The 23,306-nt window shown below is 60.2% G+C and overlaps 4 protein-coding genes across 19 annotated transcripts in view; 3 read left to right on the top strand and 1 right to left on the bottom strand.

Annotated features, from left to right (window-relative positions):
* Positions 1-461: 461 nt before the first annotated feature.
* LOC129123796 (flavin-containing monooxygenase 5-like) lies at positions 462-5,483 on the top strand. Of its 2 annotated transcripts, none has more exons than XM_077181921.1 (9): positions 462-1,385; positions 1,825-1,978; positions 2,180-2,368; positions 2,445-2,607; positions 2,853-2,995; positions 3,337-3,536; positions 3,809-4,158; positions 4,399-4,471; positions 4,688-5,483. In XM_077181921.1, the coding sequence occupies exons 1-9, from the start codon at positions 946-948 to the stop codon at positions 5,031-5,033; spliced, it is 2,058 nt and encodes a 685-aa protein (XP_077038036.1). In that variant the 5' UTR covers positions 462-945; the 3' UTR covers positions 5,034-5,483. The 2 variants fall into 2 exon arrangements, with proteins under 2 accessions (XP_077038036.1, XP_054494381.2); XM_054638406.2 differs by having other exon boundaries at positions 1,254-1,385; positions 1,821-1,978.
* Positions 5,484-5,826: 343 nt separating this feature from the next.
* LOC129123771 (flavin-containing monooxygenase 5-like) lies at positions 5,827-14,018 on the top strand. 3 transcript variants are annotated; one of them, XM_054638376.2, is made up of 9 exons: positions 5,827-6,268; positions 7,452-7,640; positions 7,717-7,879; positions 8,540-8,682; positions 8,916-9,115; positions 9,205-9,554; positions 9,952-10,024; positions 10,116-10,577; positions 13,893-14,018. In XM_054638376.2, the coding sequence occupies exons 1-8, from the start codon at positions 6,134-6,136 to the stop codon at positions 10,471-10,473; spliced, it is 1,611 nt and encodes a 536-aa protein (XP_054494351.1). In that variant the 5' UTR covers positions 5,827-6,133; the 3' UTR covers positions 10,474-10,577; positions 13,893-14,018. The 3 variants fall into 3 exon arrangements, with proteins under 3 accessions (XP_054494351.1, XP_077038038.1, XP_077038039.1); XM_077181923.1 differs by lacking the exon at positions 5,827-6,268 and having other exon boundaries at positions 6,483-7,640; XM_077181924.1 differs by lacking the exons at positions 5,827-6,268; positions 13,893-14,018 and having other exon boundaries at positions 6,483-7,640; positions 9,840-10,024; positions 10,116-10,253.
* Positions 13,909-18,963, top strand: PRKAB2 (protein kinase AMP-activated non-catalytic subunit beta 2). 2 transcript variants are annotated; one of them, XM_054638311.2, is made up of 7 exons: positions 13,909-14,070; positions 14,276-14,442; positions 15,282-15,375; positions 15,950-16,064; positions 17,230-17,363; positions 17,663-17,731; positions 18,079-18,963. In XM_054638311.2, exons 1-7 carry the CDS (start codon positions 13,909-13,911, stop codon positions 18,154-18,156), a joined length of 819 nt encoding a protein of 272 aa, XP_054494286.1. In that variant the 3' UTR covers positions 18,157-18,963. The 2 variants fall into 2 exon arrangements, with proteins under 2 accessions (XP_054494286.1, XP_054494285.1); XM_054638310.2 differs by having other exon boundaries at positions 15,950-16,070.
* A 181-nt stretch (positions 18,964-19,144) lies between these two features.
* PDE4DIP (phosphodiesterase 4D interacting protein) overlaps positions 19,145-23,306 on the bottom strand; it is a 36,705-nt gene continuing 32,543 nt past the window's right edge. For 6 of the 12 annotated variants that reach the window (XM_077181910.1, XM_077181919.1, XM_077181911.1 and 3 more), the window contains 11 exons: positions 23,019-23,213; positions 22,275-22,481; positions 21,996-22,121; positions 21,774-21,893; positions 21,507-21,684; positions 21,301-21,425; positions 20,988-21,089; positions 20,266-20,846; positions 20,055-20,193; positions 19,908-19,954; positions 19,145-19,711 (listed from right to left, as the gene is read on the bottom strand). In XM_077181910.1, coding sequence (XP_077038025.1) covers positions 19,679-19,711; positions 19,908-19,954; positions 20,055-20,193; positions 20,266-20,846; positions 20,988-21,089; positions 21,301-21,425; positions 21,507-21,684; positions 21,774-21,893; positions 21,996-22,121; positions 22,275-22,481; positions 23,019-23,213 — 1,853 coding nt within the window. In that variant the 3' untranslated portion in view covers positions 19,145-19,678. The remainder of the gene's footprint in view (positions 19,712-19,907; positions 19,955-20,054; positions 20,194-20,265; positions 20,847-20,987; positions 21,090-21,300; positions 21,426-21,506; positions 21,685-21,773; positions 21,894-21,995; positions 22,122-22,274; positions 22,482-23,018; positions 23,214-23,306) is intronic. The other 6 variants (XM_077181917.1, XM_077181914.1, XM_077181915.1 and 3 more) reach the window with 4 other exon arrangements.

Raw genomic sequence — 23,306 nt, 5'->3', positions numbered from 1 at the left:
CTCCACTTGTCCCACAGCATTTCTGCCCACTGTGGAAGCCCAGAGCAGACACTGTACAGCAGGCACTGCTGCACACCATCTGCATCCTGGGTGCTTGCCAGGTATGGGGAACTGTGAATTTCCACAGACATCAACCAACCAAATACCAACCTAAACCAAAGTGTCATGGCATGCCCCTAGTGCCCGGCAGCACGGTTTTTCTGTACTGAGTCCAGCTACAGGGGGGTAAAGTCCAAGGCTATGCAGCCTCCTGCAGGGAGAAGGGCAAATTCAGAGACAACCTGCACAGAGGTTTCATAGCAACAGCAGAGCGGTAGAGAGCTCAGAGAGCTCCCCAGTACCTGTTGCCCTTGGGCAGTCTGTGCAGAGCTTGCAAGAGCCAGAAGCCAGCCGACAGCAGAGCAGGAAGAGTAGCACTGCCTGTGCTGCCAGCCCTCCATTCCTGTGCTGATCCCTTGCTTGGTAAGATGCTTTTGATGCCTTTTGACAGGCAGGCACAGAGTGTGGGTTGGCAGCTCAGCGTCTCTGCCTCGGGCAGAGATCAGCCCTTGCTGACAGCAAGGGACAGAAAGAGCTTTCTTAAGCTTACCGCAAACATACTATGAGTTTTGTAAGGTTAAAACCACTTCAGCTGCAGACCTTGGCCCTTCTGCCTTACTCAGTTCTCTGCATATGGAAGAGCAAATTTCCCCTGCAGCCTCAGGGGCTGTCTGGCTGTGAGTGTGCCAGGAGCCAGCAGCAAGTTTGGATCCACATGGTCTGTGCCTCCTGCTGTGAGGGACAGCCTTTTCCTTGCTGGTCCCAGCACCCTCACACCAGGGACACCCCAGCAGCGTGGTGCTCCTCTCACCGGGGTTCCACTGGCGCCAAGGACTCTGCTAGCCCAGGGGTGAGCCGTGGCTATGGGGACACTGTGCCGACACGCCCAGGCCAGGGGGACAGGGGATGTGGGCGATCCAGTGCTGGCTGCCACTGGAGCAGCCAGAGCGCTGTGTCACCCCGGGTACCACAATAAGCGGGCGTGGGCTGATCCCGATAATCCTAGGGTCAAAATCCAGGACAGCGCTTGTTTACCAAGCACGCAACCACAAGGATGGGCTGCGTGTCCGTGTCCCCGCGCAGTGCCTGGGACGGCTCCTGCGGCCGCCGGCCGAGGCTGCGGCCCCGCCGCTGCCGGAACAGCCGTGCAGGCGGTCGGGAGCCGGCCTTCCTCTCCCCGCGCCCGTGGGAGGAGTGACGGAGGGGGAGGCCCCGCTCCCGGACGCTGCGCATCACCGAGTCAGGCCGCGGGCCGGCCTCACGGGCCGGGGCACCCCGGCAGAGAGCCTCGCACGGCCCCGTGCCCGCCGCCAGCCTTCCCTGGGCTGCTCGTCCCACGACCGCAGGTCGGTGAAGGGTGTCCCCCGGGCTGCCGGCACCAGCGGGCACCGCGACAGCACTACAGCGATCTCCGCGGGGAAGCGAGAGGGCAAAGGGCAGGCAGGGGGGCTGTCACCCACGGGGAGGGAGCTGTCGGTCCCCACAGCAGGGCACAGCACTTCAGGGCACCTCCATCGCCGGGACTTGGCATGGGCGCGGAGATTTTGGGGCTCCCTGACAGTCGGTAGGATTTCTCCTCAAGGCGTCCAGAGGCGGCACCACAGTAGTGCAAAACCCAGCACTGGCCAGGTCTACACCTGGCGGGGGACAGCAGTGGCTTTGCACCCCAGACACACTTTTGAGGGGCTGCCTCTGTTGCTTGGGACCTCTTTGAGCAGGCTCAAAGTCTTGCACAGTCGCAGCGCTGGCAGCTCAAGCCCGCTGTCCGACGCTGTCCCCAGGCAGAGAGCCGACGGTGGAGCGCAGCATGGCAAAGAAAGTGGCCATCATCGGCGGGGGCAGCAGCGGGCTGTGCGCCATCAAAGCCTGCCTGCAGGAGGGGCTGCAGCCCGTCTGCTTCGAGAGGACCGGCGACATCGGAGGCCTCTGGAGGTTTGAGGTAAACCCTGCTGGCCTCGTGTCCTGCTTGGGGTCAGCACCGCAGGGGTCCGTGGTGGTTATTGGGGCGGCAGCCGGCCATAGTGGGATCCTCTGGGTGAGACTGAGGGCAGGGGCTCCATGAAAAGAAGATCCTCATCAACCCCAGCCATCCTTCCCCATCGTTCCTCGGGCAGCGCTGAGCTGTGCCCCCCTCCCACAGGAGCACCCCGAGGACGGCCGTGCCAGCATCTACCGCTCCGTCATCATCAACACCTCCAAGGAGATGATGTGCTTCAGCGACTTCCCCATCCCCGAGGACTTCCCCAACTACATGCACAACTCCAAGATCATGGAGTACTTTCGCATGTACGCCCAGCACTTTGACCTGCTCTGTCACATCCGCTTCAGGGTGAGGCCTGGGGCCCGAGGGGGAGGTGGCAGCGGGAGCGGGGCACAGGGTGCCTGACGCCGCTGTCCTGTGCCAGACCAGCGTGTGCCGCGTGTCCAAGCGCCCCGACTTTGCCAGCAGCGGGCAGTGGGAGGTGGTGACGGAGAGCGAGGGGAAGCAGGAGGCGGCCGTCTTCGACGCCGTGCTGGTGTGCAGCGGGCACCACACCAACGCTCATCTCCCCCTCAGCTCCTTCCCAGGTACTGCCCTGTACACCCGTGTGAGGAGACACCAGAGACACTAGAAAGCTAGTCCATGTCTATCCCTATTCTCCCTGCTGCTTTCCCCCCAGCCCAAACATTTCCCTGCCTTGTTTTGACTCCAGGAGAGCTCCTGTGCTCCCCAGGAGTGCTGTGGTGAGGTAAAGGAGCATCTCCAGTCTTTAGGGGATGATCCTCCAACCTGGCACCAGGAAGCCAAGCATCCCTCCTCCTTCTGCTCACAGGAATTGAGAAGTTCAAGGGCCACTATCTCCACAGCCGAGACTACAAGGATGCTCAGGCTTTCACAGACAAAAGGGTTGTTGTCATCGGGATTGGGAATTCAGGGTCAGACCTGGCTGTGGAGATCAGCCAAACAGCCCAGCAGGTAAGCAGGAGTAGGGTCCCAGCGGGCAGGATTGCCCCTGTGGGACACTGTCAGCTCTGCAGGGACACCAGGACCAAGGCACTTGCACAGCTGCTTCTCCATGCCAGCACTCACTGTGTTTGGCAGTGCTGGCTCCTGCCAATCCCAGCTGCCAAGCAACTGAGACTTGGTCCCACTCCCCTGCGTGATGGCAGTCACCAGCTCCCTCTGCCCTCTGGGTCTCTACCCAGTGCTTGGGCAGCAAAAAGCAGAGTGATCCCTGGGCAAGGGCACGTCCCCTGCAGGGCAGCCCTCCCAGGACCACCACTGCCTTCAGGCAGCAATCCTTCTTCCTTGTCTAGGTGTTCCTCAGCACCCGCCGGGGTGCCTGGATCTTCAACCGCGTTGGAGATCAGGGCTACCCCATCGACACCATCTTAACCACCCGCGTGAAGACATTCCTGCAGGGGCTGCTCAGCTCATCCATCACATGTGACTACATGGAGAAGAAGCTGAATGCCAGGTTTGATCACTCACGTTACAGCCTCAAGCCGAAGCACAGGTATCACCAAACACCCCCCCCTGCCCAGAAGGGATCGTCTGCCTCTTTCTGTGTCCTGCCCAGCTTGGCCATTCCCTGCTCCCTGTGCTTGGACTGGGTTATTATCTTGTTGTGCCCAGGCAATGCTTAAGGGAGCCACCACTGCCCCTTCCAAGGACTCTTGGAGACAGCAGTGTAGGGGCAGCTGCCCCAGAGTAGGAAGCAGCAGCTGGAGCAGGACATGGAGCAGAGACACTCCCTTCCCAGCCCTAATGGTTTCTTGTACCTTCCAGGGTCTTTCAACAGCACCCCACTGTCAACGATGATCTGCCCAACCGCATCATTTCGGGCAGGGTGCGGGTGAAGCCAAACATCCAGGAGTTCACAGAGACATCTGCCATCTTTGAGGATGGCACCAGGGAAGATGTCGATGCCATAGTTTTTGCCACAGGATACAGCTTCTCCTTCCCGTTCCTCGAGGGCTGCGTGAAGGTGGTGGAGAACGAGATTCCCCTCTACAAATTCATGTTCCCCCCTGATCTGGAGAAGCCAACACTGGCTTTCATCGGCCTCATCCAGCCCCTAGGAGCCATCATGCCCATCTCAGAGCTCCAGAGTCGCTGGGCCACCCGTGTCTTCAAAGGTAAGTCAGGCAAACCTGCTCTGTGGATGCAGTCCTGGAGTGAGGGCAGTCAGTGAGATGGCCTCTTCTCTGAGAGGCACAGGCACACCCATACCCTGAGCTCCACAGGCTGCTCCTTCCCATCCTGTGGCACTTGGACGTGCCTAAGGTGCGAGCCCACACACCACGGTGGTGCTGGCAGAGGCACAGCACCCAGGCAAGGCCAGAACCACAGTGGCCGCTGTGTCTCATCCTCCCCAGGGCTGAACGAGCTGCCCCTGCAGCACGACATGGAGGCTGACATTGAGCAGAAGAAAGAAGCGATGGCAAAGCGGTAAGATCCCTGCAGGGATGCCTTAGGCACAGCTGCTCATGGGCATCCATCCTGTCCCATGGATGTGTCCTGGCACATTTCTGTGTGCCAACAGAGGGCAGGGATGTCATTGGCCACACTACCCACAGTCCAGTCTGTCCAATACGGCCTTCCTGGTGCGCAGGGCACCTGCCAGCTCTGCTTCCAGCACCTACCTGCCCTCCTCCCTGCCCACAGGTATGTGAAGAGCCAGCGGCACACCATCCAGGTGGATTACATCCCTTACATGGACGAGCTCGCCCACCAGCTGGGGGTCAAGCCCAACCTGCTCTCCCTGTTCCTCACGGACCCCAGGCTGGCCATGGAGGTGGCCTTCGGTCCGTGCACGCCGTACCAGTACCGGCTGCGGGGCCCGGGCGCTTGGGCAGGTGCCAGGGAAGCCATCCTCACCCAGCAGCAGCGCATCCTCAAGCCCCTGCAGACACGACCCGTGGAAGAGAGCACCTCAGCCCCTGCCATGCCTCTCATCTTCAAGCTGATCGGGGCCGTGGCCATCCTGGCAGCCATTTTTGCTTACTTGTAGGTGCCCTGCAAGCGCAGGAAGGGAGGCTTTTGTCCTGGGGTGACTCCCTAAACCAGGACAGCTTTGCACTGTGCTGTAGGACTGGCTGGCCACCCCTGTCCCTTGGCAGCCTCTGGTGGCAGAAACCTTCCTGCTGCCTGGCACAGCCCAGCTGTGACCACACCATGAACTAGGGATGCACAGAGCCTCCCCAGCTGCCAAAACAATGCTTGGGCTCCTGCTCTGCACCTCCCCTTGGGGAATGCTGTCATGGACAGAGGAGGAAACCTGCTCACTGCAGGCTAAATTCCAGTCCCTCTCAGCCAGCGCTCTGGGCTTTTCTGTCCCCTGTACCCCAGCCATGCCAATTTTGCCACACACACACCAGAGCTAAGCAGCAAAGGCACAGCACACTTTCTAAGTGGATAAATGCAATAAACAGCCAAGTGTCTGTCCTGCTACTGCCACCATCACGATCCTCTGTGTACTGTGGGAATGCTCATGGGTTTGAGATCAGGCTTGTAGCGCTGGCCTGTTACACCATAGGCTGACGTGCACACACGCTCCACAGCGAGACAGCCTCTCCCAAGGTGTGTCCTGCCACAGTGGGTCCTGGTGGTCACATGGCACAGCTCAGTGCCACCCTGGTGACCTGCACACAGCTCCTCCAGAAGGTGGCTGGGTGGGCTGGGGACCCAGAGTGGGTAAAGGGTGTGGGTCCTGTCCATCAGATGCCTGGGCTGGTCATGCCAGTGCCCCCCCCCACCCCATCCCCTAGGTTTGTCTTCCACGCCATAACCTGCTGAAATCCAAAGCATAGCCACATCTCTGCCCTGCCCAGGAAGTCCTGGGGCACTGTCGGCATCATTAAATGCTTACAGAACTTAGTGCACCTCTTGCAGAGGGCAGGGCAAGCCAAGAGGTGTGGCAAGGAGGTAAGAGAAACCTGTAGATCATGTCTGGAAGAACATCTTGTGACACCTTGGCCACCCACAGGAAATATAGGGACAGTCACCCTCAAAACGATCAGCAGTGGGCAGCCTCCCTTGAGGGACGCGCCTGGCTCTGCACCTCCTGGCCACAGCTTCTCCCACACCCCTGCCACCACCACACCGGGGGACATGGCTGCTCGGAGAGTGGCCGTCATTGGTGCCGGCGCCTCCGGCCTGTGCGCCCTGAAATGCTGCCTGGATGAGGGGCTGGAGCCCACCTGCTTTGAGAGGAGCAAGGACATCGGGGGGCTCTGGCGCTTCGAGGTAAGCCCCGAGCAGCCAGGCTGCTCCTTGGCAGCAGCACGGACGGGCTCAGGATCGGTCCTTGGCAGATCACCATGCACCGTTCCCCTGCTTTGCATGCGTGCGGCAGGCAGCTTTCCAGGGAAACCAAGGAAAGTAAAAGTGGTTTGGCAGCGCAGTACCAGCTGGTGTGCCAGGCACATAGGACCCAGCTCCTGCTCACCAGCAGCAGGATGAAGCCTCCCCAAGAACTTCAATCCATGGCTTGCTCCCCCAGTGTAGATTTCCCCTTTCCCATTCCTCCTTTCCCAATCTCATCCACACCTTCCTCTGCTATTTTGCTCTTGGTCATTCCCAGCCCTTGCCTGCCTATCTTATCTGACTCCACTGTCTGTACCTGTCCTGCCCAACCCTTGCCTACCTATCTTGTTTTATCTGACCCCACTGTTTGTCCCTGTTCTGCCCAGCCCTTTCCTGGAATCATGGTTGCTCCTCTTTCTGCTTCTGTGCCACTCACCCACACAGAGATACCGTGTCCTGCCTTCTCTGTGCCTTGGCTCTCCCTGCCTTGGAGCCATCCTGGAGCTTATCTCTGCCCCCACCTAATGAAGCTGCTGACTTTAATCCCATGGACCCACCAACAAAATGGCCAGTGTTTCCACCATGCTCTGATATGTATGTGGGAGAGCACTGGGGAAAAACAGGTGGCATCATGTCAGAGTGGGGTCTGGGGTGGATCTGTCACAGCCCACTAGTTCTACCTGTGGTGGGTCAGGGGCAGGGTTGGTGGAGCAGAACCAGAGCAGTAGCATCTAGCTGTCGAGGCACAGACCTGGTAAGCAGGAGCAACCACTCAGCAGGAAGCACTGGAGCTGCCTCCACAACTGGTGAGACCTGATGTGGCAGCCAGGGCAACAGCACCACAGGAGCTTTGGGAATGCACTGCCTCATAGGGGCAAGGAGTGGAAGTGGGGAATCTGAGGCACAAGACCACCATGACCCACTGTCACCACTGCCTGGCTCCCACCAGTCCAGAGATACATCCCTGGTTTTTGGGGTGGGGGGTCTCAACCACAGGAGAGTTGCTGGGTGGAGGGATGGGTGCTACAACAGCCTGTGGCTTAATCCTGCACCCATGGGGGAGGTGCCAGCCGGGACAGACATCATTGCCCGGGCAGCGCTGAGCTGTGCCCCCCTCCCACAGGAGCACCCCGAGGACGGCCGTGCCAGCATCTACCGCTCCGTCATCATCAACACCTCCAAGGAGATGATGTGCTTCAGCGACTTCCCCATCCCTGAGGACTTCCCCAACTACATGCACAACTCCAAGATCATGGAGTACTTCCGCATGTACGCCCAGCACTTCGACCTGCTCCGCCACATCCGCTTCAGGGTGAGGCCTGGGGCCCGAGGGGGAGGTGGCAGCGGGAGCGGGGCACAGGGTGCCTGACGCCGCTGTCCTGTGCCAGACCAGCGTGTGCCGCGTGTCCAAGCGCCCCGACTTCGCCAGCAGCGGGCAGTGGGAGGTGGTGACGGAGAGCGAGGGGAAGCAGGAGGCGGCCGTCTTCGACGCCGTGCTGGTGTGCAGCGGGCACCACACCAACGCTCATCTCCCCCTCAGCTCCTTCCCAGGTACTGCCTGCTGCTTGCCCGCTCTCTAGCATCCCTAAATGCCCCTGCAGTTTTAACACACTAGGTGGGATCACAAGAGTGTCCAAAGCATCCTGCTGGCAGATGTCACCGCTGCCAGCGTGCCTCTCCCACCTGACACAGGCTCCCTCCCCATGCTGCTGGCCAAGCACCTGCTGGGCCCTCCAGCTCCTCACCAAGGCTGGAGGGCTCAGCACTGCTGGTGGTCTTGCCTCTGGGTGCCAGAGGAAAATGCCTGGAGAGCTTTCAGCTGTGGAGGCCCTCTTTGGCTGGAAACAGGCTGGAGCACACTGTCCACCAGGGTCTGGCAAGATGGCACAGACCCTGGCTGTTCCTCTACTGGCAATGCATGGCACCAGACATGATCTGCAGCAGAATTTTGGGATGGAAGCACGGAATTCTCCAGTCCAAGCCCTGTTCCAAGCCAGGCTAGTCCCAAAGCCAGAGCAGGATGCTCAGGGCTAACCTATCTTCCATGCTGGTGATGCCACCACCTCTCTGGGCCCTACTCCAGGGCTGCATAACTCTGGTTGGTCACACTGGTGCTAGCTTGTTCCCAAAACACACCACCAGTCTGAACAGGGGGCAGCCACCCTCCTGTTCCCACATCCCAGCCCAGCATGGCTTCCCTCTCTCTTCCAGGGCTGGAGAAGTTTGAGGGCTGCTACCTGCACAGCCGGGACTACAAGAACCCTCAGCCTTTTTTTGGAAAACGAGTGGTCGTGGTTGGCATTGGGAATTCAGGCATCGATATCGCAGTGGAGCTGAGCCACACAGCCAAGCAGGTGTGCTGGGAGAGCTCACAGGGACGGGACCCCAGAGGGGGGATCATCACCCACCATCCCCCGTGGGCTCCCCAACCTCCAGCACCTGGCACAAGCACCCTGTCCCCTCTCTGTGGGGGTGGCTACTGTGGTCCCAGTAGCTGTGCTGGCTTCCCTGTCCCTGGAGCACAGCAGGGGCCCAACCCAGTCTGAGCATGCTGCCGTGCCACCACCTCTCTTCACCTTCCTTCCAGGTTTTCCTCAGCACCAGGCGTGGGTCCTGGGTGCTGCACCGGGTGGCAGACAATGGGTACCCCTTTGATGTCAGCTATGCCAGTCGCTTTCTGCACCTCATCCAAAACCTGGTGCCTAAAAGTATCCTGAATTCCTTAATGGAGTGGAAGCTGAATGCCCGCTTTGACCACACACTCTATGGCCTAAAGCCCAAGCATGGGTGAGCGCCCCAGCAGCACCCCAGGTACCTGCTCCAGCAATGCCCATCCCCCTGCCAGGACCTGAACGAGGTCTGTCTGTGCCTTCCAGGGTCCTCGACACGCACCCCACTGTCAACGATGATCTGCCCAACCGCATCATTTCGGGCAGGGTGCGGGTGAAGCCAAACATCCAGGAGTTCACAGAGACATCTGCCATCTTTGAGGATGGCACCAGGGAAGATGTCGATGCCATAGTTTTTGCCACAGGATACAGCTTCTCCTTCCCATTCCTCGAGGGCTGCGTGAAGGTGGTGGAGAACGAGATTCCCCTCTACAAATTCATGTTCCCTCCTGATCTGGAGAAGCCAACACTGGCTTTCATCGGCCTCATCCAGCCCTGGGGAGCCGTCATGCCCATCTCAGAGCTCCAGAGTCGCTTGGCCATCTACGTCTTCAAAGGTAAGTCACGGCAGTTTGGGGGATGCAGCTGGGCTCCCCCAGCCATGCTAAGACTGAGTTATTGCTGGTGGCATCCCCTCACATGCTGCCTCTCCAGACTCACCTTTTTATCCTCCTTTTGCTTCTTCATGAGGACAAAACCCCACTTTGCATTTTTCTACGGCTCTTGCACTGTTCTTCTCTTGTGAGGGTCACTAATTAGTCCTGTTGCCTGCAACCACATTCTCCCTTTCCTTTCCTGCTGTTATTTTCTTTGCCCATGTCTCCCACTTGCTCCTGACGTAGTGGCACGTCCCAAAAGCCCCACGTGCGAACAGGGGCCAGGCTGGGCTGCAGAGCCATCCAGACTATGGCAGGAGCACAGCCCACCCTCCAGCTCCAGCCTCCTTTTGCCCAGGGCTGCAGGGCCTGCCGCCACCCGCTGACATGCTGGCCGAAATCACACAAACCAAGCAGAGAATGGCTGAGCGGTAAGGCCCCGGCGCAGCACGGCGCTGCCACCCTCACCCCCGGTGCTGCCCGTGCCAAACCCTCCCGCTTTCCCTCCCTCGCTGCCCGCAGGTACGTGAAGAGCCAGCGGCACACCATTCAGGTGGATTACATCCCTTACATGGACGAGCTCGCCCACCAGCTGGGGGTCAAGCCCAACCTGCTCTCCCTGTTCCTCACGGACCCCAGGCTGGCCATGGAGGTGGCCTTCGGTCCGTGCACGCCGTACCAGTACCGGCTGCGGGGCCCGGGTGCGTGGGCGGGTGCCAGGGCCGCCATCCTGAGCCAGCGGCAGCGCGTGGTCAGCGCCCTGCAGCCGCGGGCCGCCCGCCGCCCCGCCCGGCCCAGCGCCCTGCCCCACGTCCTCACGGTGCTCTTCAGCATCGGCATGATCGTGGCCACCCTCGTCTACGTCTCGCTCTCTGCTTAGCCTAAAGGGAAGGAGACAGCGGGTGCTGCCGGCAGTCTTCTCCTTTTCCCTTGGGCTTTTCCTCGCTAGCTGCGCCGGAGCACGGAGGGAGCCGTTCCTTGAAGGTGCAGCCTGGTCTGTTGCGCTTTCCCTCTGTGATACCACCGAGTCTGCTCTGGGAGCAGCTCCCTAAGTCCTGGCTCGGCAGCCCCACGAGCTCTATCTATGGGTTAGGTCACAGAGGTGGTGGAGAAACTGGGAACGTGCCCAAGCGGGGGCCTCGGGAAAAGGCAATAAAGCTTGTCGCCGTGCCGCAGGGACCGGACAGCACAGTGCCTGGCTGCGTCAGTCTGAGCTCCAATCCTGGGGGTCCCGCCGGCACCCCGCAGCCCCCTCAGCCCGGCCCGCAGCAGACATGGCCGCCGGCGGCTGAGGCAGCGCGGCCCCCGCCCCGCGCGCCCCTGCCAGCGGCGGGCCGGCCGCCCGCAGCAAACATGGCGGGTGCCCGGCGGCGGGGCCGCGGGTCGGGGGCGGGGCGCGGCCGCGGAGCGCGGCGGGGGCGGGTCAGAGCGCCCCGCAGCGGCCGGCGGGGGGTGGCGCCATCTTGGACGGAGGCGGAGAGCGGGGCGGCGGCGGCGGCAGCGGCAGGTGGGGTCGGGCCGGGCCCGGGCCCGGGGACGGCGGGGCGGGTGTCACGGGTGGGGGTGAGGGTGTCGGCTCCCCGGGCGCCACTGCGGGAGGCGGTGGGTGAGGCGTGGCCGCGCGTCCCCGCGGTGTAGCGGTGTCGCGGTGTCCTGGACCCCGCAGCGGGCAGACCCCGTCTGGCAGCCCCTCGGGAGGGCCCGGCCCTGCCGGTGTGTCCCGCTCCTCCCCCGGGCCTCGGCAGACCCGCGGCTGCCCGTGGGCCGAGCCCGCCGTGACAGCCCCGCCACCGCCTCCGCCGAGCAGAGCCCCAGCCCCAGCCCTGCCTGCTCGGAGGCAGATTTTCCGCCCCCGCTTACCCAGCTCATCCCCTTAACCTTACGGCGAGCTCAGGGCTCAGCTCTGGTTCCCGTCTCCGAAAGAGGGAGAGTCCGGGCGGATCCGGCTTCCCCGGGTGGTGTCAGCCCGGCGAGATGCTGGACCCCATCCCTCCCTCAGAGCCCCCGGGAGTGAATGCCTGCCATACTCCCGAACAGACCCCATCCCTCCCTCAAACGCCCTGGGAATGAATGCCTGCCGGTGCTCCCGGACAGACCTCATCCCTCCCTCAGAGCCCTGGGAATGAACGCCTGCCATACTCCCGGACAGACCCCATCCCTCAAACCCCCTGGGAATGAATGCCTGCCGGTGCTCCCAGTGCTCCTGGACAGACCCCATCCCTCCCTCAGAGCCCTGGGCATGAATGCCTGCCGGTGCTCCCGGACAGACCCCATCCCATCCCTCTTGCAGAAGCCCCTTCGGGCTGCCTGCCAGTGCTTCCCAGCGCGGTCACTGGCCGGGTGGGAGAGGCAGCAAGCGTGGCACATCCCGGGGAGGGGAATGGGTGTAATTCACATGTCGTTCTCCACATGAGAAGCTGGGGCTGGCTGGAGCCGAAGGGCCCTGGTGATGGGGCAGGCAGGCAGGGGCTTGCTGCCAGACTGGGATGTACGGAGATGTTGTGGAGGTTTGCTGGGGCTGTGGTGTGGGCAGCATTTCCATCCTTGACTTGGGTGTACCTGTGTCACACCATCTCCCTGTGCTACAAGGGCTGGCCTGGATGCAGCAGCGTTTGAGCTGTAAAAGTTAATTCAGCAAAGCCAGGTATTTCAGGCTGTGAACAAAGACCTGTCCTGGCACAGGCCGGGTGCCTGTGTGTGTGATGCAGGGGATGCAGATGGCACACGCCAGACAGGAACCTGAGATAAACCTCAGGGATTGTTTGGAGAGTGTAACCTGTAAGGGACAGAGGGACTGGAATACTTTTAGAGAAGAGAAAGGGAAGCTTCACACCTGGTAACATCTGCACATATCTCCCAGGTCTGTCCTGCTACAAGGGAAGTTGAGCCTTTCCCACCTTCCTCCCTATAGATGAGAAGTAAGGGAGCCTCAGTGGAGATACTGGAGAGGAAACTCCTCAGCAGCAGGTCTGGTGGTACAGGGGCAGTTTTTGTGAGGAGCTGTCTGAGCCTCTGCAGAGCAGAGGGGAAAGATGCCAGAGCAAGAGGTGCAGCTCATTTGACCTGGATCTTCAGGTGTACTTGATCTGCACTGAGAGGGGTGAGGGTATGGCTTAGCTGCCCACATGAGCTGCCTTTTAGCCCTCAGGATTTAAGAAATACTGTAGTAATTGCTCCATAATGTTCTAAAGCCTGGCTTTGGCTGGCAGCCTCACTTGGCACCCTTCATATAACTTGATCTTTTAAACAAACCTCCAAATGTCACAAGTGAGCACATGAAGCAAGGCTGGCTGTCCCCTTGCTTGCTCTGCAGATCCCACAGTAAGCTGAAAGCTGCAAAGTAAGCCTGGAAGTGGGCAAAAACCCCAGTCCATCTCAGCTCCTGGAAAGAGGGTAAGGCCTGAAGATCCTGTGTAGCTTGCAGTGACTTTGTTGTTTATCCTAAAAGGCGTGTGGTTGTTCATGGCTTGGTCAGTTGTGTTTTGCTTTCTCTGCACTGGGTGAGATTGGGCATGGAGGCCATCTCCAGCTGCAGAGGGACACTGAGGTGGCCAGGGCTGCCCTTCCCTCACCATGTCCCTGCAGAGAGCTGGGCAGGTGCTGGCTAGGTGACAACAAATGGTCCTCCTTGCTGTGCTGTGCTGCAGCTGACACGGTGACTTGCCTGGTGAATCATAAGTGAATGCTGCTGAGAGCTGAGCTTTTTACAGACACCACAGCATTAGCCCTGCTCCTTGGACAAGCTCCAGCCTGGGCGATTCCATTCGGACACTTTAAATGCTCCCTGTCGCCTTTGCAGGCACAAGGCTCTGCTCTTCTGCCTGCGAGCTCTCGGGGACTTGTTGGGAGCTGTAAAACAGCTGCTACTTTCACTCCCTGGCTGTTTTCTTGCTGGGTTGTCTGTAGAGCTGACTGCAGGACTGTGAAAGAGGCTCTGTTAACACCAGGCAGTTGATTTGACAATAAAGGTTGGCTTTATTTTTCCCATCAGCTCTACTCTGTTGGGTGCCAAGGGTTGATGTGGGACACAGGTGAAGTCGTATTGGTTTTGGAGTCTTAACAATTACCAGCTTAACTAGAGTTATGGTTTTAAGGATGTGGCTATAATTAGGTCAAGCTGTTTGTTTGTTGCATTCCCATTCAGCTCCCAAACTTGGTAGTGGAAATGAACTTGGGGCCTTTTTTAGGGTTGCTGTTCATCTCCACTGGCAAAGAACATTTGGGAGACAGCTCTTTTGCTCCTCTCCTTGCTGCCAGGGCCGTGGGCAAAGGCAGAGTGTTGTTGTGTGTCCCTGCCAGGGGCTGCTGAGGGGCCATGGGGAACACCACCAGTGAGCGGGTGTCAGGGGAGCGCCATGGCTCCAAGTCCCAGCGCTCCGACGGCTCCGGTGCCTCCCACCCCGCCAAGGAGCACCCGCACAAGATCATGGTGGGCAGCACCGACGACCCCAGCGTCTTCAGCTCCCACGACTCCAAGGTAGGGGCTGGCTGCTGCCTTCCCTGCCTGCCCTCCAGAGCCTCGGCACACTGCCTGTGTGTGGGGCTGTGCTTCCAGCCGTGCCAGGTGTCTCTGGGGAGCTGGGGGCCTGGAGGAGCTCTGTGGTGCTCCTGTGTGTGGCTGGTAGAGGCCAGCTGCGTGAATGTGTTCATTCGGTCACATCTCTCTGGTTTTCTTTGCCCAGATTCCTGGGGACAAGGAGTTTGTGTCATGGCAGCCAGATCTGGAGGAGTCAGTGAAACCATCCCAACAGGCTCGTCCCACTGTCATACGCTGGGCTGATGGAGGCAAGGAGGTCTTCATCTCCGGATCCTTCAACAACTGGAGCACCAAGATCCCACTCATCAAGAGGTAGCCAGTCCCTCAAGTCATTTACTCTATGTTCATGTCTGCTCCAGAGCAGAGAACATTTTCCTTTGCTCTCTTGGCTTTTCTCTGCTCCCTCAAGCTGTGGGTCTGAGGCAAATACATAGTCAGCTCCATCCCTGCATGGTGCTGCAGGGACAGTGGGAAGTTGTGAAACAAGGACAGGACAGGATGGGCCACTTTTCATGCCCAGCTGGATGTCACACAGCAGCCAGTGCTGGCAGCAGAGCCCTGCCCAGGTATGCAGCAGCCCTCTGGAAGCTGTCAGCTCTTCCCTTGGCTGCAGCATTACCCCATGCCTAGTTGTATGGCTGCCAGTGGGTGTTAGTTGTTTGTCCCTCACATATCTTCCTGCCCTAATGATGTTCTCACTGTTCTGCAGCACATCTGTGACTTACATGGAAGCTCATGTAGGACTCTAGCAATTAATCTGGAATGAGTTTATCTCAATTTCAGATTTGACAAACAGAGCTGTCCCACTTGCTCTTGTCCTGCTGTGCCAGCACAGGGCAGGAGCTTTGCCCACGTGTTCTTCGTAGCCTGTCTTGCGCAGGGTGTCTGTCACCTCCACTTTCTCAGGGCACGGAGGGCAGGACTGGCGCTTGCAGCTGGAATGCCAGGGCTTTGAGCTGTGGAATGCTCAAAGGAGCATTGGAATGCTGGTGCCTGTCGTGGCCATGCCTTGGGTCACTGATGATGAGCAAGCCTGACCCTGCATGAGGGGTAGAGGGGCTGGGCAGTGCTGGTTCCTAGGGCCCCATGGAAGAGCAGCATTCAGAGCATCAACAGGCTGATGCCTTTGCACATCTGTTCTCTCTGCACAGCCACAATGACTTTGTTGCTATCCTGGACCTTCCAGAAGGAGAGCACCAGTACAAATTTTTTGTGGATGGCCAGTGGGTTCACGATCCATCAGAGGTAATGCTCCAAGCTTTATCCCTTCAGATCTTGTCTTCTTCAGGGAACTAGACAGGATGTAACTGCAGCAGAGAGGGAACAGGGAGAGCAGAGACTGTCTCCTGAAACAAAAGGCACACCTCCATCCCCTGAGTCATTTCAGAGGCTGCTTCCTCTGGACGTAGTCTTGATTTATGGGGAAGCATTGGGAAAGAGCAGGGAAATGCCAGAAGGCCGTCAAGTCCCACTGAGAATTGGCAATGGGAAGATGGGCCATGAGGTCAGCACTCACTTACAGGTTCTCTTCCAAACTGAATCATGGAGGAGCAGCATGGGAAGGACAACACACCTACCCATGGGCATGTAGCAGGATGGAGGATGGAAATAGGAGGTGATGTAGGAGTCTGTGATAAAGGAAAATCCTCCCGGGGTAACAGCAGAGGTCTACAAGTGTAGGACAGAGAGGGACACCAGCCTCCTGTGCTCAGAGGTAGTGTTGCAGCAAAGACAGCGTGGGCTGGGAGGATCTAGGAAGCACTGAATGTGCCTCAGTTGGAGCTGAACATAGGAAGATTCTCACTCCAGTTCTTTCCAGCCTGTGGTTACCAGCCAGATGGGGACGATAAACAACCTCATCCACGTCAAGAAGTCTGACTTCGAGGTGTTTGATGCGTTGAAGGTGGATTCCCTGGAAAGCTCAGAAACCTCAGGTCGGGGTGAGTTTTGTGGCATTAGAGCTTTGCATGTGCTATTTCCCACCTCCTCTGCTCTGAGACTCCCTGCTCTGGGTGCACAGACCCCCTGGGCAGAGGTGTGAGCCTTCACTGGGGGTGAGCAGTGTTGGGCAGCCCACAGCCCCCCTCTGGAGGGGCTGTGTTGGTGTAACTTGTTCTGTGCTAGCACCATCCCAGAGCAGAGCTGCTGCAGTGCGTGGCTGAGGGAGCCATTTCAGACTGGGAAATGCCAGGAACATCAGCCCTTTCTGTCTGATCAACTGTAAGTCATCTGATCCAGGGTACAAGCTAGGTGATAGCAGGATCCAGTTTATTTTCAGCACCTACTCTTGGTTTTCATGCCAAGGTAATTTGTACCAGTGCTAGCACATTGCAAACCTCCCTGTCTGCTTGTGTTACAGCAGCAGGTTGGGTTACCACACAGGCACTGGTGGTGCTGGCTCAGTGTGAAATGCTGGCAGGAAGCTCAGTCGTGTGTGTGTCCCTGGTACAGCCCCATCTCAGGTACAGCTCAGCTCCATGTCCTTTCCCAGCCTGGGCAAGAGAGGCTCTGCTGGAGAGAAGCCAGCAAGCAGCAGCAGCCCAAGGAGATGGAGCCCTTCTGGGGGCTGGCTGTTCCCAAAGGTTCAGATCAGATGTGTCTGGGGATGTGGCCAGTCCAGCTTTCAGTGACCACGAGCTCCCGAGGTCCCTCCCCTGTTTGGAACAGCTGCTCAGTGTAGAGTTCCTGTTTGCCTTCCCTGGACCTCCTCATCAGGCAGCACCTAGAGCAGCCTGCTCCCCGTGCCCCTGCTGCTGAGGGCACAGCTCTGGAGCATGCCAGCTGCTTCCTGCAGGGAGAGGGACCTGGCTGAGCCATGTGCTTGAGGGGTCTTGTGATGGGTAACATGGGGTGCCTGTGTTGTGTCAGTGCATGTACCAGCTTACAGCCCTGCTTGGAATTGCCATGGGCTCACCCAGCTGCTTTTTCTGCTGTGAAAAGGCTGACCTGTTGCTATAGAATAGATCCCTGCCCATGGCTTGTGGAGGATGTTTGTGCTTGAAAGACCTTGCTGAGTCCTTCTCAGCTTCTTGGGAGCTGCTCTGTGTTCGCCCATCCTGCTTCAGTCATTTCATGTCTCTGCCTTTGTCTTGTCTCTAGATTTATCCAGCTCCCCACCGGGACCTTATGGCCAGGAGATGTACGTGTACCGGCCTGAAGAGCGCTTCAAATCCCCACCCATCCTCCCACCTCACCTCCTCCAGGTCATCCTCAACAAGGACACCAACATCTCGGTGTGTACCAGCATACTGCCCACTGACAGAGCCACACTGGGGTCACAAAGGGAGTCCTGTTGGCAGGGAGCCTGGGCTGCCCTTGGCTGGGGTCTAGCCCTTGGCATTTCCTAGGAAAAGTGTCACTTGTCCCATTTTCCACACTGATTTGGCCTCTGGTGCTTAGCTGAGCTCTGTGCCTGTTCAGAACAGCCAGAGGCAGTGGCAGCTCAAGCTGCCTGAGACAGCAGCTCCCTGTGCTGGCAGGGGCAGGGGGATCAGGGCTCTGCTGTTCCCCTCTGACACTCCTCTCCTCCTAGTGTGACCCAGCCCTGCTGCCCGAGCCCAACCACGTCATGCTCAATCACCTCTACGCGCTCTCCATCAAGGTAAGCACAGGTCCCACAAGCTGCAGGTGTGGAGCTGCTCTGGCTCCCAGAGCCTGCAGCACCTACAGGGAGCAGAACCTGCTCAGCTCGGGGTGCAGATGGGAGCTGGCTGCCTGGTGAGGGGTGGCACGCACAGGGGCAGAGGGTGTGACCTCCTGACAATTCCCTTCAGCCACCTCCCTGCAGCATGGGGGAGCTAAGCATGGATCAGACCCTGCCCTAGCTCTGCCCCGCTGCCCTGTTGTGCATTGGACTGGCTGTGGGAGTGGGGGCGGCAGGGACAGGCTGGGGCAGCTCCCTGAGCCCCAGGGGTGCCCTGGCCCAGGTGCTGACGCTGTCTCCCTCAGGATGGCGTGATGGTGCTCAGTGCCACGCACCGCTACAAGAAGAAGTACGTCACCACGCTGCTGTACAAGCCCATCTGAGCCAGGCCTCACACGCTCCCCACGCAGGACACCAAACGCCGCTTGTCTGCACACACTGGGCCACGGGACTGTGTGACAACTGGCCACTGGCTCCAGCCTCCAACCTGGCAGGGACGCAGGCCCCGGCAACAAGCTCAGGGCCACTGGGGCCTGTGACGCTGTCCCATCCTACCGGCGTGGTTCAGCCCTTGGTTTCCACCCACCTGCAGCTTCCCTTGGCTTCTGTGAGTCTCTGGGACCACTTTGCTGCTCACCAGAACAGCCCTTCCTCACGCCCAACACGAAAAGGGCTTCACCCTGCCTGTCTTCTCCAACCTGTGAGGGCCTCAAGGTGGTCCTGGCACTGCACCCAGTCCACGCTCCAGGAACACATCCTGTTCTTCTGAAGGTTGTGCTGCTGCCCTGGTGCTGAATCTCCAAGGCCACCTTGTCTGCTAGGGGCTCTGTGACACTCCAGCCTGACATCTGCCCCCTGTTCCACAGCCCTGGCTGTGGGGCTGCCCCTCAGCTTTTTTGAACCTCCGCGAGGTTCAGCGTCGAGCCGGCATGATGGACAGTAGAGCTGGACACAGCCACTCTTACCTGCTGCTGTGAGAGCACCATCAAGGACTGCAATGCCCTGTCCCCAATATCAGCTGCTTCTGTGGGACAGGGCTGACTTTGTCATAGTAGAGGGGCACTGGCACATGCCCTGGGAAGAGCAGAGCCGGGCAGGCACTCCAGGACCCCGGCTGCACCGCCTGGTGCCGCAGCAGTGCCGTGGGACAGGGGGTTCTCTATTTATTACAGTATTTATTGTTCTCGGTGCTGCTTGCCTGGTGTTGGAGAGGAGGTCCAGAAGAGGAGGAAAGGGAGCACCCAGTGCAGCACAGAGCTGTCCTTGGGTTGTTAAGGTAGGGCACAGAGCCACCCCCTGGGGACAGCCGGGGCCTTTGGCACCCTGTGCTGCAGGTGGTTTGGGGAGGGGGAGCACGGCTGCAGACAGGCATGCCAGAAACACCACAACCCAAAGGAAACCTTTATTGGGGACTCTTCAGCCACTGAACAGAATATGGCATTTCTTACATCTTCTTCCTGCGCTGGGGCCCCGACATGTGCCGAGTCCCCAGAGCGCATTTCCAATACCTCTGTCTATATACATATACATACATCCACAAGCAGGGACAGGGACTCATCGGGGTTACAGAGGGGACCAGGTCCCAGGGCAAGGTGTGCTCAGCATGGGGGGCTGTGTCACCCCACTCTGAGCACGGAGGGTGGAAGGGAGCAAGTGCTGAAGCATCGGCCAGACAAAGGCCAAGCCAGCAGCTGCTGCTGCCATGCCAAGCAAAGGCTGGTGGAGGGCATGCAACCACCACAGCAGCCCAAACCCACTAACTGTGTAGCTCTGGACATCCCAGACCCCTTTCACCCCAGCCCTCAGAGCAGCAGGGATGGGGTCCACTCCAGCCCTCTGGCATGGCTCAGCTCAGCAGCCAGCGGGCTCTTCCATGCTGGCCATTGCTCCTTGCCCTGCATGGGCTCACGCAACAGGCAGGGCCTGCTGGGCCTTCACCTGGCAAGAGACAACACATGGCAATAAGGAAGAGCACTACTGTGCCCTGGAGACAGGGAGATGCTAGCTGAGGACAGATGAGGAGAATGTGTCCCTGTGTCCCCCACAGTCACCCAGCTAGCCCTCAGCACTCCAGGACAGCCACCAGGGGTGTGTGCCACCTGTGTCCATCCCCAGGGCATCAGGGCAAACTCACCTCCAGGTTTGTCCTGGCCTTGCGCAGCACACTGTGGGTCCTGGTCACTGCAGGAGAGAGAGATGGGGTCAGTGAGGTCCCTGTGCCACAGAACCACATGGGCACGTGGGGAGCAGGCCAGCTTGGCTGTGCCACCAGAGCACGTACACTGGCTTACGATGAACTGCTCCATGCTGTCCTTGAGCTGGGCTGTGCTGCGCAGCCGCCTGGCCGTGTTCTGCAGAGCATCCTCCCTCTCGGAGAGCCGGGCCCGCAGCGCCGCGATCTCGCCCTGGAGCACCTGCTCCTGGGACAGGGGCGGGGGATGAGCTCTGAGCACCCGGCCCCAGTGCCCCGCCGGCCCCCAGCCCCTGCTCACCTTGCCCTGGTGCTGGGCAGGGCTCACGGGCAGCAAGGTGCTCCAGAAGGCAGCGAGGAGGGACACGCACTCCTCCAGGATGCCGTGCAGGGTGCTGGCGCTGCCCCACAGATGCCCCTGCCCCGTGCCCGTCCATCCCAGGGCCTGCGGGAGAAGGGTGCGGGAGCAGGTGCTGCCGGGGCACCCCCATCCCGCCGCAGCCGGGGAGTGGCCTTGCTCAGCCCGGCACAGCTGGGCAGTGCCGGCAGCATTCCCTGGCCTGGAGGCTCCCTGCCTCCAGCTGCCCCTGCAGCCCTCGGGGCTGCTTCTGGGCTCGGGAGCCACGTAATGCACTGAGGTGCACCGAGGGTCTGGCCCCCAGCTGCTGCCTGCCCCGTCCTGCCCACGCTTTACCTCCTTTGCCGGGAGCGGGCAGCTGGGCAGCCCGAGTGCTGGGCGTGTGAGACACATCAGCTCCCGGGCCAAGGCCTTTCCCTCCACGATGTGCTGCTCCAGGGCTCGGTACGTGTCCAGGCGGCCGACAACGTGAGCCCCCGTCAGTCCCTCGCTCTTCCTTAGCAGCACGTCTGCCCCGCGTGGCTCTGTGGAGCAAGCTGGGTTAGGAGAGGACCACTGCCCGCTCCCCTGGTGACCCACCCTGTCCCATCCCAGGCACTCGACTCTGCTCTGAGCTCTCCAGTCTTGCTCAGCAAGGGTGCTGCCACGAGTTCAGCAGAACCTACCGTCCATCCGCTGGAGCACCGACATGCCGGAGGGCAGTGGGGACAGGAGGGGAGCTGCTGAGTTAGTGCCAACATCACGCACTGGAGGAGATGGGAAGCAGCCTGGAACAAGAAACATCTGAGCCCTTGCAGATAGATGTGGCGCTGTGTCTGGGGCTGCTGGGGTCCTGCCCTCCCTCTCTGCCTGCCAGCAGGGCCACTGTGTGCAACCTGCTGCCCTAGGAGAAGTGTCTGGGACCACCCAGGGGTTGCAGAGGGGCCAGGCACCCCAAGGGCAGGGGCTGGGCAGGGATGCCGTGCATGGGTCCCATACCTGCTCGTGTCTCAGCAGAGGGGCCCGGGAGGCTCTCGTAGACATGCAGCTCCGCACGCAGGGTCTGCAGGAGCAGGCGCTGCTCCTCACTCTGCTGCTGCAGGAGCGTCACCGAGTGCTGCAGCCTGCAGAGGTGACATGTGGGTCCTGTGCCAGCCACCGCTCCCAGTCCTGTGGCCCCAGGGCCACAGTACCCCACACCTTACCTGTTGTTGTCCTCCTGCAGAGAGCGCCGCTCGTCCCGGAGCTGCCGGACACTCTCTTGGCACTCGGAGAGCTCCTCTGCCAGCCTCCGCTGCTTCCCACGCCACTGGCCCAGCTCTGCCTCAGCCTCCCGTGCCCGGGAGCAGGCAGCCACAAGTGTCTCCTGCACCCGTGCCAGCTCTGGGGACAGAGAGCACGGAGGTGTCACCACCACCCCACTCAGCCAGTGCCCTCCGGGGCTCAGCCCCAGAACCCTGGCCCAGCCCTACCTTGGGAGAGGTGGTCCCGTTGGAGCCGCAGGGTCCGGTTTTCCTCGTGCAGAGCCTGGTTCTCCCTGCTGAGCTGCAGCCCCAGCTCCGGTGTCTGGGCATAGACATCACTGGGCAATCCTGTGGAGGGGAGCAGTGCTGAGTCTCTGTCCCAGTGCCCTGCTGTGCAGGGGGTGAGCAGAGGGATGTGCAGAGGCCTGGCCCCGCAGCCCCAGCCCGTACCGCTGCCCTTGCCGGCCAGGCGGCGCTCCAGCTGCTCCCGGAGCCGGTCGTTGGTGCAGATGGACTCCTCCAGGCGCTGGCGCAGGTTGCGGATCTCCACCAGGTGTTCCTCCAGCAGGTCTGCCCCTGCCACAGCCAGGGACACAGCTCAGGGCAGGAAAGGCTGGGCCTGCCCCTCTCCACAGCAGAGCCCTCTCCCGCAGCTGTTGTGGTGCTGGATCTCTTTCCAGTACCCCACAGGCAGGTGGGCTGCCCTGTGCTCTCCACCATGGACCATACCTGTCAGCTTCTGCCCACAGGGGTACCCCGGGGGCAGGGCCCCATAGAGCAGCTGGCCGGGCGGGGGCACGTCCCAGAGGCCATGGGGGAGCTCAGCTGGGCCCTGCAGGGCTCCGTGTCGGCAGAACGATGCTGGGGCTTTGCTGCCCTCTCCAAAAGGGCCCAGTGGCACCGTGGGCTTTGCTGGTGCCATGGGCAGTGTCACACCTGCACACACAGGACAAAGCAGGGAGGAGGAGAAGGACAATGAGCAGGTAGGAAGAATGGGGCAACGAACTCCCTCATCTGCTTTTCCCCCCCTTGTTGCTCTTCTCAACAGTGCAGTCCAGTGTCCCCATCACTGACCTCCTGTCCCAACCAAACCTATTCCCCCTGAGGAGCAGGGGCTCTCCCAGGACTTGATGATTACATGACACAAGGTTGAGGGTCTCCACCCAATTCCTACACAACACCTTACCAAATCAGCCTTTTCCTAGGAGACCTGGAATATGCCAGTGTCTACACCTAGGGCTAATGCTGTGTTGGAATGGGTCCCTCCAACCCATCAGGTCCTCTCTACATGAAAGCCACATTCCCACTGTCCCCCAGCCAGAGCAGTGGGACCCAACCTCAAAGCCATAGCCCTGAGAAGAAGGAGGAGATCAAGGGCAGGACATGCAGGTCAGAAGGGGTGGGGATGATGTGTCACAGCACAGCATGCAGGGCAGGCAGGACCAAACCCAAGCCAAGAGGCAGTGTGCTCACTTTCTCCCAGTTGCCTCCGGAGCACCTGCAGTTCCTGCTGTGCCTCAGCCAGGGAGCAGACAGAATTCCCACAGCAGCCCAGGAGTGGCGGGGCCGCAGCAGGAGGGGGCCCGGCAGGGAGGAAGGGGGACAGCCCGGGGGCCAGGGCAGGCAGGGGGGCACTAGCAGGTTGGGACAAGGAGTCAAAGTGAAGGCCTAGAGACAGGAGAGAGATGGAGAGAGAGGGGTGTCACATGGCTCTGGCTCAGCCTGGCAGAGACCCTCCTCCCTGGTGCTCTGGGGACCCTG

The sequence above is a fragment of the Agelaius phoeniceus genome, chromosome 8 (assembly GCF_051311805.1).
Source record: "Agelaius phoeniceus isolate bAgePho1 chromosome 8, bAgePho1.hap1, whole genome shotgun sequence".
Taxonomy (NCBI): Eukaryota; Metazoa; Chordata; class Aves; order Passeriformes; family Icteridae; genus Agelaius; species Agelaius phoeniceus.
The sequence above is the reverse complement of the archived record's forward strand: the minus strand, read 5'-3'. Positions and strand labels throughout refer to the sequence as shown.